The following is a 12,749-nucleotide window of genomic DNA, read 5'->3' on the forward strand; positions in this document are numbered from 1 at the left end:
AATGGGTCGAAATTTGAAATTATGCTTATATTTGCCGTTCGATGTTCCTGTTGATTTTGCAAGGCCGTCGTCATATTCGACATAGCTTGAATCAAGGAATTGAGTTGCTCGGAATTCATTTTTATGTTCGATGATCTTCTGTTTTTGAAAATAAGTGTTCACCTCGTCGCCAATACTGTTGTGTCTTGGAACTCTGGATTGAATGAAAAGCGGATTCCTTTAACTCAATTATGAAACGTCTTTATTATAATATAAACGAAAATCGAATAATATTTTATTTTGATAACAGGAAAATATTAAATCAATTGATAACTTGATTAAGTTGATATTTAAAGTAATAATTCAGTACAGTTGCTCATATATATGAATATTTATATACAACACTCTCCTAGGAGCACAACGAGATAAAAAGGCTTTATACGATAGTTTCCAATGGAAAAGAATCCATCGATTTTCCTAGGAGCACAACGAGATAAAAAGGCTTTATACGATAGTTTCCAATGGAAACGTGAAAAATTATCCATTCTTAAAGTTAAAAATCATTAATTTTGCATCAAAGGATAAGGTTTTTTTTGAAAGCATTCTTTATCTTGCTTTTAAAATTCCGTGGAAGAAATGGCATCTAAGAGTTCTTTCCGAAAAAAAATATTCTACAAGAAAGAAACATTTATCACAAGAAAAGTATGAATTAAAACTTGGACTCATCGTTGATATAACCCAACCTAGTTTTTGAATTACTAATGATGGCAATGCAAGTCGAAGGTTTTCAAGCAGTCCTAAACTCGTTGATGAAATAACTGATGTTGGTTTGTAAAATAAAGCATTTGCTTTTGATACGGCAAAGTTGTATGTTCAGATTCATCCGTGACATCCCATGACTCCAACGATGTCATAATCTTAACAATTTTTGAATGCTTATTTCCCTGATTTCTGATTTATCAACATTATAAAATTTTGATGAGACAACAATATCTAACGAAAGTGAACACGAAAAAACAGCTGAAGAACTATTGATGACGAAGATACTAATCCGCGGTCTTCCTCTACTGCACCGCCCTCTGGGTGTGGAATCGAAGACTTACCGGGCCGAAGCATTGGTTTCTATGCGCTCTACGTGACTCAGCCATCTAAGTCATTGGACTTTTAAGCTTCTGGCTAAGTTTGTTTTGCTTATAATAAGCGCACACTCAAAGAGATATACTACCCTTATTATGTAGACACAGTGTGAGCACTAGAAAAGGGAGAGTGGTGTTGAAAGGAGATGTCGGTGCACATTGGTTTTGAAAATTGCAATAGCTGGGAAAGACAGAGTGTGGCAAGGTATTCCACATTCACATAATACGGCTAAAGAACGAATCTCTGTACTTGACAGTACAACCGAAGTTGGGCTCGAGGTTATATTGATGAGCATTCCTAGAAGCGCGAGTATTACGGTTAAACTGTTTAGGGGAGGAATGCAGCTGGCTATTTCTCTAGAGCATAAATAATTAAAATAACGGTAAAAGAGTGTGAGACAAGAAATATTTCGACGATGTTGAAGTGACGTAAATGATCTTATGATGGTAATATCACCAATAAATCTAAATGCTCTACGTTCAATACTATCCAAGAGGCTTAAGTAAGTAACAGGAGCACCAGCCCAGATATGGGAGTTATACTTAAGCTTTGGACGTATGTAAGTCTTGTAGATAACAGCCAGATCAGAGGGGGAGAAAAACTTCTTGCATCGCCTTAGAACACCCAAATATCTTGCGGCATTTTTGGCGACATCTACGTCGTAGTACAGCCCGTACGGCTTGTCGTTTCATCTTCTCCTCCACTCCCCTTCGATACATACGGGACGGACCTTAGATCACACCAAGAACTTTTCTCTCGAAACGAGCCAAGGTGCTTTTATCCGCTTTTGTCATAGTCCATGCTTCTGTGCCGTATAGCAGGACAAGGATAATGAGGGTCTTATATAGTGACACCCCGGTCCTCGAAAGAGGGCTTTACTACTCAACTGCTTTGTTAGCCCAAAGAAGCAACGGTTAGCGAGAGTAATTCTTCAATTGATCTCATAGCTTGTGTTGCTTTCTGTGTTAATAACGGAACAAGCGGATCTAAGGTAGACAAAATCTTTAACTACTTCAAAGTTACATCTGTCGATGGTGACGTTTTAATCGAGACTAGAGAGAAAGGACCTACAACACAGACGTCGTGGGTGTTGTAGGTCCTTTTTTGATGACAGCTTTTACTTTGTTATTTCCTCTTGAACCGTTAAACTCATTTTTGACACCTCTGCCTCAATACTCACACAGGCTCATTGACTGCGTTCAATCTCGTGTTGGATAGGGTATCTTGGATAAGTAGATTTTTAGATACTTTGTTGAACGAGTTGGATGGCTGTCAAAAAATAAAAACAACTTTCAGCTGTTCAAGAAAACAGAGAAACATTTTAACTTCGAAGTCAAAATTGTTATAACATAAAACATTTAATTGATAATTGAACTGAATCGTTTCGTTGGACGATGGTCATCTACAAAACGAGAACGAAATAAGTCAATTTTGAAGCTTAAAAAATAAAAATAATTATCTTCTAAAAGCCGGAAGCAAATAGCTTCTTCATCGTCGATTATGGACATAGCAACCTCAAATACAACTTAAACTAACATTTTGTATCTTTTTGTTTACCAACAAATAAAAAAAAGCTGAAATCAATTTTCAAGTTTCTTGAAATTTAACCATGTGTTGAGAATCAGCTGTTCTGTCAGATACCTACATACCCCAGAAATTCTAGGATACCATTTGGATTTCTTTTTTGAGATCTCAGCAGTTTTTGATCAGCTGTTATTTTACACCTAAAAACTTATAAAAAGGTATCCGAATAACCTATCTGTCTGAGATTGAATGCAGCCATTGATATCACACTGAGTCCTTCCGATTATGTCAATGACATCAGCATATGCTAGTATCTAGTACATTGTATCTGATAAATTTAAAAGATCTAGTTTCGGGCCACTAAGTATATCAGTTATCTATATATTTTTGCCAATTCTGTTTTTTTCGGTTTCTGCCTTATCGTGTTAATTTTTTTATAAATGTGTATTTGTATAGTTTTGTTCAAAGTTCATTCATTGGACAAAACTTATGTATATTTTACACTCAACCTAAAAAACTGTTATTGGAATCCAATGCCAGTTTTGACATTGTCACCATAAGATAATGGGCAGGTTCAGTCGACACAAGAGACTTTAAAGTAAGGCAAGTTTCAAGTTTCTGATTGCTCAGCCGCCAAAAAAAAAAGCCTGTCAATTGAAGCAACTTTATTGGAAAGTAGATTGGAAAGTTAGTCAAGAAAAATGGCAGGTTTTGAACGTAAATTTTGACCAATGCAAGTAGTTACTTTTTCTAGTGTCATGAGTTTCAAATTCAGAACTTTACTTCCCAAACCTCTACTTTAAGTTCATAGTACAAAAAGTATCAATCAAATTATTGTCTACAAAACATTATTCAGGCAAGTACTAAGTCCATCACGATTTTTATTTTGACAATTGACAAGGAATCTTTTTGCAAGACGCATTAAATAAAGTCGAACAGAAAATGAATAAATCATAGAGTGCAAAAGTTCAGCTTTCAGTTGAATGAAAAAACATGATCAACTGTCATTTTGATGGATAATTTTCCAGTCAACTTTCCATTAAAGTTGCTTAATTGGAAGGTAATTTTTTGCAGCTATCCAATAAGATACTAGAAACTTACCTAACTTTCAAGTCCCTAATGTCGTCTGAACCTGCCCAATCTCCCTAAGTATCAAGTTAAGTCTTCTTGTGTCAAAATGAAAGTTTTTTTTTACATTAAAAGCTGAACTTTATTACATAATTATTTATATATTTTGTGTACAATTCCATTCCATGTTTTGGAATAAGTAATATTTATTTAAAATACAAAATACAAGTAGGTTGCTTGCCTGATAACTTTTTTTTTGACAGTTATATTTTTAGTAATTTTTGCACGATGAACTAAAAGTAGAGGATGGTTAAGTTTTGAAGTTTACGAGTATGACACTAGGAAAATTATCTAGTTGCCTTGTTCAAAATGTACGTTCAAAGAAAGCAGTTGACTGCAAATAAAGTTCCTTACATTGTCTGAACCTGCCCAATGTGTCTAAAAATCACTCCGAAATTACCCAAAACTCATTTTTCAGATTCTTTAATTGACATGAAATCCAATTTTATTAACAAAAAGAATCAGCACAATTTTGACAACTAATTCTGATTCTTGAAGTGATTTCTAGTTTTATACGTTTTCAGAGAAAACTCGTCTTGGTATGCATACCAATTTGCGATTCCGAAAAATTAATAAGCTTGCCAAATGAAGGAAAATTCAATCGGTTTGGATTTCTAGAATATTTAAAATGCACTTAACCAAATGGCAAATGACCAGTTAAAGAAAACCAGAGTAAATCAATTAGATCAGATAACGCATATGAATATATAAGCCGCTCAAGGTAGGACAATTTTGTAACTAAAAATAAATAAATTGGGTGGCGCAACAGTCCGTTTAAGAACTAGGGCCTAGTGACTGACAACTCTCAACCATTCCTGTGTGCGAGTACTGTTGTCAGGGATGGAAGGGAACTACAGTTTTAAGCCGAATCCGAACGGCAAATTTGAGAAAACACTTTTCATGACAAGAATTACTCTTGGAGAATTTTTCAATTCCTCGCAAGAGGCAGTACCCGTGAAAAAACTTTAGGTGGCATAGGCAGGCAGGGATCGAATCCAAGACCTGTCGCATGACAGTCTATCGCACTTACCATCATGCCATGGGTACTACTTTTTTAACTAGGCACTTTATATATGAGCTAAATGTCCTACTTGTGCCAAAATATCAGATGATATATTTTGTATATTCAACTTAACTTAAAAATTCTTTGATTAATTAATGTAAAGCACATTTTCAGTGAAAATAGAAAAAAGTTTTATTTCACTGCGGAGACTGTCAGTTTTGACATTTGTGTGTATCACAGTATGAATTTAAAAAAATTACTTAGAATGGGCTCATTTACAAAGCTTGTGACTACGTAGTCAAAATTCAACTATAGCTTTGTGAAAAAAGAAGCCTCGTCCTGGCTTAAAGAAAACGTGCTATCAACATCTGATATCCGTTGCTATGAAGAAGGCACACACCAGGTGGAACAACATCACCACGTGTCAGGTCACAAAAAACATCTGGCCCACATTAGATTTAAAGCGCTCAAGGTACATGCTCTCTCTAAGCAGATCGCATATATGTAAGCTCGATAATAGGTGTCATAACCGGAAACTGTGTAATAGGAAAGCAGGCCACGTGAATAGGCGTATTCTCAAATGATTTCAACAGAAGCTGTATGGATGAGGAAGAGGAGGAAAGAGTTCAATTATATTAATATAATCAGCCTCTCATGTTTTGTAAGGAATTCAAACTGTTTTCATTGAGCTTAGAAGAAAGCCTTAAGATTCATGTGGTGCCAAAATTGGCTATTAAACTATCCTTTTTTTGATTTTTGATTTTTTGAAGAAAAGTAGCCAACATGGGTTCTGCAAATCTCTCTTATTCCCAGCTCCGAAAATACGGACAAGGTTCTCGTTGCTGCCGGTCATGCTCTAACCGACATGGTCTCATCCGCAAATACGGTTTGAATATCTGCCGTCAGTGCTTCAGGGAGTACGCCAACGATATTGGCTTCAAGAAGCTCGATTAGTCATTCCCTTGGAAGAAGAAGAAAGAGATTCACCATCCAAGCATCTCTCACCTGACAGATTAAATAAGAACAAATTAATGTACTTTGGTTAACCTTAAAGACTGACTATTTTTATACACAATTGGAATGCATCTAAATCTTATTTAAGCTCTCAGGCGAATAAAAGAGCAAAATAAGATCTAAGTGTGTCCTCCTCCATCACGGACAGCCACTATAACTTAACCTAACCTAACGTACATGAGAAATCAAATATTGGCTTAAAATACTTCAAGCGTTGCTCGTTTGTCGTCACAAACTATACCGACAAACATATATCCGAAACAGTCATCAAAAGGCGTTATGTAAAACGAACACGGGGGCTAGTTTATCAAACGTCAATTAGCGGATTATTTACGGAATCAGTAATCATGGCTGCATATCGCTCGCTATCCACTGCCTCTCCCAACAACTGTCAAACCATATAAAACTGTAATGCAGCTACAAAAGCAACAAATTTAACCTATTTTATAAACTCAAAACCTTTAACTTAATAGATCCAATGGAATATATACATTTAAATTGCGGCACCATAGAATAAGAATATTAAACTAGTATGTCTTTCATTCACTCCGAAAACTTTCGTAAGAGCTCACCACGTTACCAAACGTGCCAAGTATCTAATCTCTGAACGTAGCCCTTCACTTCAGCTTTATGTTGTACATCTCTGCTCATGACCACCCCATGACATTACATCAACAACTGTCAAATCAACCACCAGCTCCAAGCTCCTCGGATCCACGTCAAGAAAACACGGTTTTTTTATACCTCCCTTTACCAGTGACCCACAAATCACAACAACAAAAGTCAACAAATATCTGACGTTCCGTCATTCCACTTGGCCACAGTTTGGAACAGGCAGAAGCCAGAAGCTCCCCCCAAGCCCCAACGAAACGACAATTGTACCTATTTTTCTTGATACTTCGTTTTGCACAACGTGAACGTTTCTCTAACAGAAGCAAAGCAGAAGTTCCCTTGCTCATGTTCGTCGTGGATTTGCGTTTTTCATCTCTCGTCTCTTGAAATTTTGCCATTTATTGGTTCTGGACGTGGACGCGAAAACGACTACGACTAATCTGCTCCCACAGTTATTTTGTTTGCAATAAGACCAAGCGTGTGGCGTGTATGTCTTTTTTGATTATCTCCCCGAAAAAATACTGCATATCCATTAAAAATTAAAATCTATTAATTCAATATCCTTTCTCTCTTCGTTTTGATAGATTTTTATTGAATTTTTCCTCCTTCCTATCCACAAAACACAAAGAATACAAAAAGAAGAAAAGAAAACGTGAGTGCGCTAAGTCAGTCAAGAAAGAAGAATCGGATTTCCGTAATTGGTTTTGCTTTAGAAATACAAAATAAAAAGAGAAAAAATAAAATTCAAGTGTGTTTTGCCTATTCGTGATAATGAGAAGTGCATTTTCTTCACCAGCTCAATGGATTTTACCCGCAGTCCAATGTCAAGAGGTGAGTTTCATTCAATACCTTCATACGCGTCAACCTAGAATAACCCATCTCATCAATCTCATGTCCAAGCTCAACCCGAAATCGTTTAGGGTGTTGTAGTTATTGCTTCATCGGTCAACAGGATTTGTCATCATCTTTTCGTTTCGTTCTCAGATGTTTTCCTGGGCTTTGAACGATTAAGTTTAATTTTTTTTATTTATTTATCCGGTGCTGCTAAATTCGTGAGCGGTGACACAATCCCAATTATGAAAATATATACCTACTTACTTAGCCACATATTTATAAATGAACCTATGTACATACAAAATGTGCAAACCGAGCTTAAACATGTGGATTAATGACTTCTATTTGACTTCGTGGTGCAAATTATTGTCGGGAGAAGCTCGAGGCCGAGGCAGGGTTGGGACTGGGAGGCACAACTATTATACAATTTTTACTTTGAGTAAAATATCTATGAAAGGTTGGGATATGAAATATAAGACCATGACGATGGAGCGTGCTCGACTCCAACTCGACTCCAGTGAATACAAATTAATGTGACCTTGAATGGGTTCTCAGTCAAGGTCAATCACGTGACACTTGATAATTTTATTTTTCAACTGAATGAAAACATATTTTTAATTTCTTTTTCTATGTTTGCTTTTTAATAAATTAAAAAGAAAATATGATGAAAGAATATGCCACGTTAAAGATACAAAAGAAGTGTTTTATTTGAGCTGTTGTGAGATTATGAGACATTGCCTTTTTTACTATACAAAAAGCTCCGCATCCGCACCATTGAAGTCTTCACTGACTTTGCTTTTGCAACTTGCTTTCTTTATAATTGTAATTTCATACAAAAAAGATATCCACAGGGAGTTTGTGTCGCTCGTGGTCCTAGATTTCGCAATTATAGCTTTATTGGAATTTTGAAGTCTGTGTTCTCTTTCTTAAACGAATAGAAAATAAAGGGTGTTTCTTTTGCACGAGAAGTTTCGATTTTTGTTGTCAATGGTTTGACAGTTAATAATGTCAAACTGTGTTCACCTTTCTTTTCGGTAAGGTTCGATAGTAAAGGGTGATTTTTTTTGAGGTTAGGATTTTCATGCATTAGTATTTGACAGATCACGCGGGATTTCAGACATGGTGTCAAAGAGAAAGATGCTCAGTATGCTTTGACATTTCATCATGAATAGACTTACTAACGAGCAACGCTTGCAAATCATTGAATTTTATTACCAAAATCAGTGTTCGGTTCGAAATGTGTTTCGCGCTTTACGTCCGATTTATGGTCTACATAATCGAACAAGTGAGCAAACAATTAATGCGATTGTGACCAAGTTTCGCACTCAGTTTACTTTATTGGACATTAAAGCAACCACACTAATGCGTACAGTGCGTACAGAAGAGAATATTGCGTCTGTTTCTGAGAGTGTCACGGTGAAATGTCGATTCGTCGCCGTTCGCAGCAATTGGGTTTGTGTTATTCGACCACATGGAAGATTTTACGCAAAGATCTTGGTGTAAAACCGTATAAAATACAGCTCGTGCAAGAACTGAAGCCGAACGATCTGCCACAACGTCGAATTTTCAGTGAATGGGCTCTAGAAAAGTTTGCAGAAAATCCTCTTTTTTATCGACAAATTTTGTTCAGCGATGAGGCTCATTTCTGGTTGAATGGCTACGTAAATAAGCAAAATTGCCGCATTTGGAGTGAAGAGCAACCAGAAGCCGTTCAAGAACTGCCCATGCATCCCGAAAAATGCACTGTTTGGTGTGGTTTGTACGCTGGTGGAATCATTGGACCGTATTTTTTCAAAGATGCTGTTGGACGCAACGTTACGGTGAATGGCGATCGCTATCGTTCGATGCTAACAAACTTTTTGTTGCCAAAAATGGAAGAACTGAACTTGGTTGACATGTGGTTTCACCAAGATGGCGCTACATGCCACACAGCTCGCGATTCTATGGCCATTTTGAGGGAAAACTTCGGAGAACAATTCATCTCGAGGAATGGACCGGTAAGTTGGCCACCAAGATCATGCGATTTGACGCCTTTAGACTATTTTTTGTGGGGCTACGTCAAGTCTAAAGTCTACACAAATAAGCCAGCAACTATTCCAGCTTTGGAAGACAACATTTCCGAAGAAATTCGGGCTATTCCGGCCGAAATGCTCGAAAAAGTTACCCAAAATTGGACTTTCCGAATGGACCACCGTTCAACATTTAAATGAAATTATCTTCAAAAAGTAAATGTCATGGACCAATCTAACGTTTCAAATAAAGAATCGATGATATTTTGCAAATTTTATGCGTTTTTTTTTTAAAAAAGTTCTCAAGCTCTTAAAACATCACCGTTTACATTAGCTGCGTTCAAGACGGATAGGGTATACCTAAATACATTTTTGTTAGTTCTTACGTGTAAAAGAAAAGCTGATTACAAACAAATCCAAAGGTATCCGAGAATTGTTGGTAAATGAAAAGCTGATTCAACATATGGTTGAATTTAAAGGAGGCTTACCATTGATTTTAAATTTGTATGGTTTTGGTAAAAATTAAATAAATTATTACAATTTTTATTTTACAATAATTTTTAACACGTAAATCTTAATGGGCGCATTCACAAAGCTAGTCACTGGGTAGTCAAAATTCAACTTGCTTTGTGAATGCAAAATTGATGACAAATACAAATATATAAAATAAGAAACATTTGCGTTTTTAGAACCTTAAATAGTTTTTTTTCTATTTAAATAAATAGAAGACAAACTTTGATTGATTTATCCGAAAGATTCACTTCAATTTGAATTTTTGTGAAACGTCAAAACCAGTGTGCACTAATTGGCTGCGTTCAATCTCATACGATAGGGTATCCGGATACCTTTTTGTTAGTATTTTACGTGTAAAACAACAGCTGATCAAAAACAGATAAGTTGTCAAAAAATACAAGCAATTTGGTTAACAGATGCAATTACAAAAATTTTACTTATTTATTTAAAATATAAATTTATACAATAATTCAATTTTGAATTTATCTCGAGATAAATGAAAATCAAAAATAACACATACTCCATTGAACGAGGAAATTGTTCGTGATATTGTTCTATGCAGTATTATGCAGATGGTACATAAATGGAAATCTGAGAAAGCAAAAACGGACTTTTTATATGATAGCAAAGTATATCTCTCACAAACATTACATCATAAATTATTCTTCTAGATTCTAGGGATTTTATTCGAGCAATTGGCTTTATAGTTTGTACTAAAATTGCAACGCATTTAACGAAACACAAATTTAGTAAACCGCCTTTGGACCTGTTCAATTCTATCAGAATGAATTCTATAGCATGGGTTCCAAGCACATCAGCATATTCGATTGTTGACCTAACTAGTATAAAGGGTTAGTAAAACATAAGGATCCGTAAAATCCTTTTAATAAAATCCAATGATGGTGGCATCATTGGACCGTACTTCTTCAAAGATGATGTGAATCGCAAACGTAACTGTGAATGGTTAGCGCTACCGTGAAACTTATTTTTGCCTGAAATGCAAGAGCTTGACTTGCATGACATGTGGTTTCAACAAGACGGTGCCACACAACCGCCGCCTAGATCGTGCGATTTTACGCCTTTAGACTATTTTTTGTAAGGCCATGTTAAAGATCATGTCTATACAGACAAGCCCACTTCAATTGACGCATTGAAAGACAACATTGAAGCATTTATTGGTGAGATACCAGCCGAAATGTTGAAAAGAGTATGCCAAAATTGGACTATGCGGATGGACCATTTGAGCCGCACTAAAGGTCAACATATGCATGAAATAATCTTCAAACATAAAAATATATGGACCGTACTATCGATTCAAATAAACATTTTATGCATTTTTCTGAATTGTATGTGTTTTTTTTTTTAATTTTCCTATAGCTTTTAAAACATCACCTTATATTATTTAAAAGGTTCTAGTGAAATTGGAAAAGTTATATCTGATTTCGTTTTTAAATATAATTGAATGTAGAGGTTAGTAAAGTGAAGTAACAAGTTTGAAGTTCATGACACTTGGCCTTGTTCAAATTTTACGTTCAAAGAATGCAGTTTCTACGTTTGATACTTTCTCGAGGCTCAATGGATACGTTCGTAAAGTAGTATTTGACATACAATCTAATATGAAGTCCTTTTAAAATTCTAGACAAATTCTTGCTTGTTGCTTTGCCAACATTATAAATTAAGATATCTTCGCCTTTGTACTTGTTCTTGCTTCGCTGACGTTGTTCTTTAATTTTTTAAAGCACCTGGCTCATTTACACTCCGTAACATAGTTAGTACCGATACGATTTTTAATTGCAGTTTATTAGGTGCATTTTTAGGAGTATAAATCACCTTGGTTAATCCATTTGTATATCATAAATGTCCCCAATTGCCTTTTTTTGATTTTGAGAATTAATTTTGTGGTCATAAATGTTTTTAGCAGAAAACTTAACCAAAAAAAATATTAACAGGGTTTTATATAATAAGACCGATTCTCTGCCCTGCCAAACAAGCACTGAAAAATTGTAATAAGACAAAATCTATCAACTTTTTAAAAAAGTTTGTCAGGGTCAGTTAGTTCCCACCGAGGCCAAAAAGTCCAAAAACTAAAGATACAAAATCAGACATATAGCTCAGATAGGATCCTTTTTCTAGTCTGTAAGGGACTTGAAAACAGCATTGTCCCAAAAAGATATGGAATGCCTCTACTTACTTTTAAGATAATGAAAACGCGCGTAAATTATTTTGTAAACAAAATTGTTTTAAAGACATTAATGTGTTCGTTGAAAACTCATGGTAGCGAAACATTAGGCGAAAGCTTTCCAATGGTTCTGCCAGTACTCACATATGAATCGGAGATCTGGCTTATTGGTTGATTGCATTGTTGGCTCGGTATGTGAAGAAGGACTATTCCGGAGACGCTACAATTTTGAAAAAATGAACATCAGTAGACACAACTGTATATTGGTAACCCAGTTTGCAGCCCGAAAAGTCTTTTATAGTAGGTAGATACACTTTATGTATCTATGTGAAATTCAAAAACTAAAAAAGAGGCTGGGATGCGACCCACACTAATAACTTCCCACCCCGTCTGTCGATTTGACTGCCTTAAAGCTTTGTAGGTTTTCATGTTTTGTTAAAAAAGTTAAAAAGTTAAATTATTCTACAAAAATTTAAAATTACCAACAATATTATTCATACATCAAAGAGTTCGATTTATTGTGGGTAACGAGATTTTTATTTGAAAACAGATTTTTACCAATTTTAGTAGTATTTCTTAAAAGATTTCATTTCTAGTATAAACAAATACAAATCGGATGAATGAAATTAATTTGGAGTTAAAGTTTTCTATTGTTCAAGAGATATCAAGAACCGAACATCCGAACCGAAAACTTGCGTACTATTTTTTATAGATTTTATTTTTTTATGAAAAAACTGACTGTTAGATTTTTATAAAATGTTGAAAACAATATTTTTTATTAGATAAAATTGATTTGAAGCCTATATCTTAAACTTTT

General features: G+C 35.2%; 2 protein-coding genes across 3 annotated transcripts in view; both read left to right on the top strand.

The window, feature by feature from the left end:
* Positions 1-5,542: 5,542 nt before the first annotated feature.
* On the top strand, positions 5,543-5,748 carry LOC129940160 (40S ribosomal protein S29-like). Its single transcript, XM_056048412.1, has one exon. It carries the CDS (start codon positions 5,555-5,557, stop codon positions 5,723-5,725), a length of 171 nt encoding a protein of 56 aa, XP_055904387.1. The 5' UTR covers positions 5,543-5,554; the 3' UTR covers positions 5,726-5,748.
* Positions 5,749-6,467: 719 nt separating this feature from the next.
* The window catches only part of LOC129953753 (calcium-binding mitochondrial carrier protein Aralar1), a 78,354-nt gene continuing 72,072 nt past the window's right edge, over positions 6,468-12,749 (top strand). Inside the window, exons 1-2 of one of the 2 annotated variants that reach the window (XM_056067187.1) lie at positions 6,468-6,884; positions 6,982-7,228. In XM_056067187.1, coding sequence (XP_055923162.1) covers positions 7,169-7,228 — 60 coding nt within the window. In that variant the 5' untranslated portion in view covers positions 6,468-6,884; positions 6,982-7,168. Of the gene's footprint in view, positions 7,229-12,749 lie in introns of both variants that reach the window. The other variant, XM_056067188.1, reaches the window with a different exon arrangement.

This window comes from Eupeodes corollae, chromosome 1, assembly GCF_945859685.1.
Source record: "Eupeodes corollae chromosome 1, idEupCoro1.1, whole genome shotgun sequence".
Lineage (NCBI taxonomy): Eukaryota > Metazoa > Arthropoda > Insecta > Diptera > Syrphidae > Eupeodes > Eupeodes corollae.

What these genes read in the sequence shown, in the direction of transcription:
- LOC129940160 (XM_056048412.1), top strand. Translation starts at nt 5,555, where the DNA reads ATGGGTTCTGCAAATCTCTCTTATTCCCAGCTCCGAAAATACGGACAA.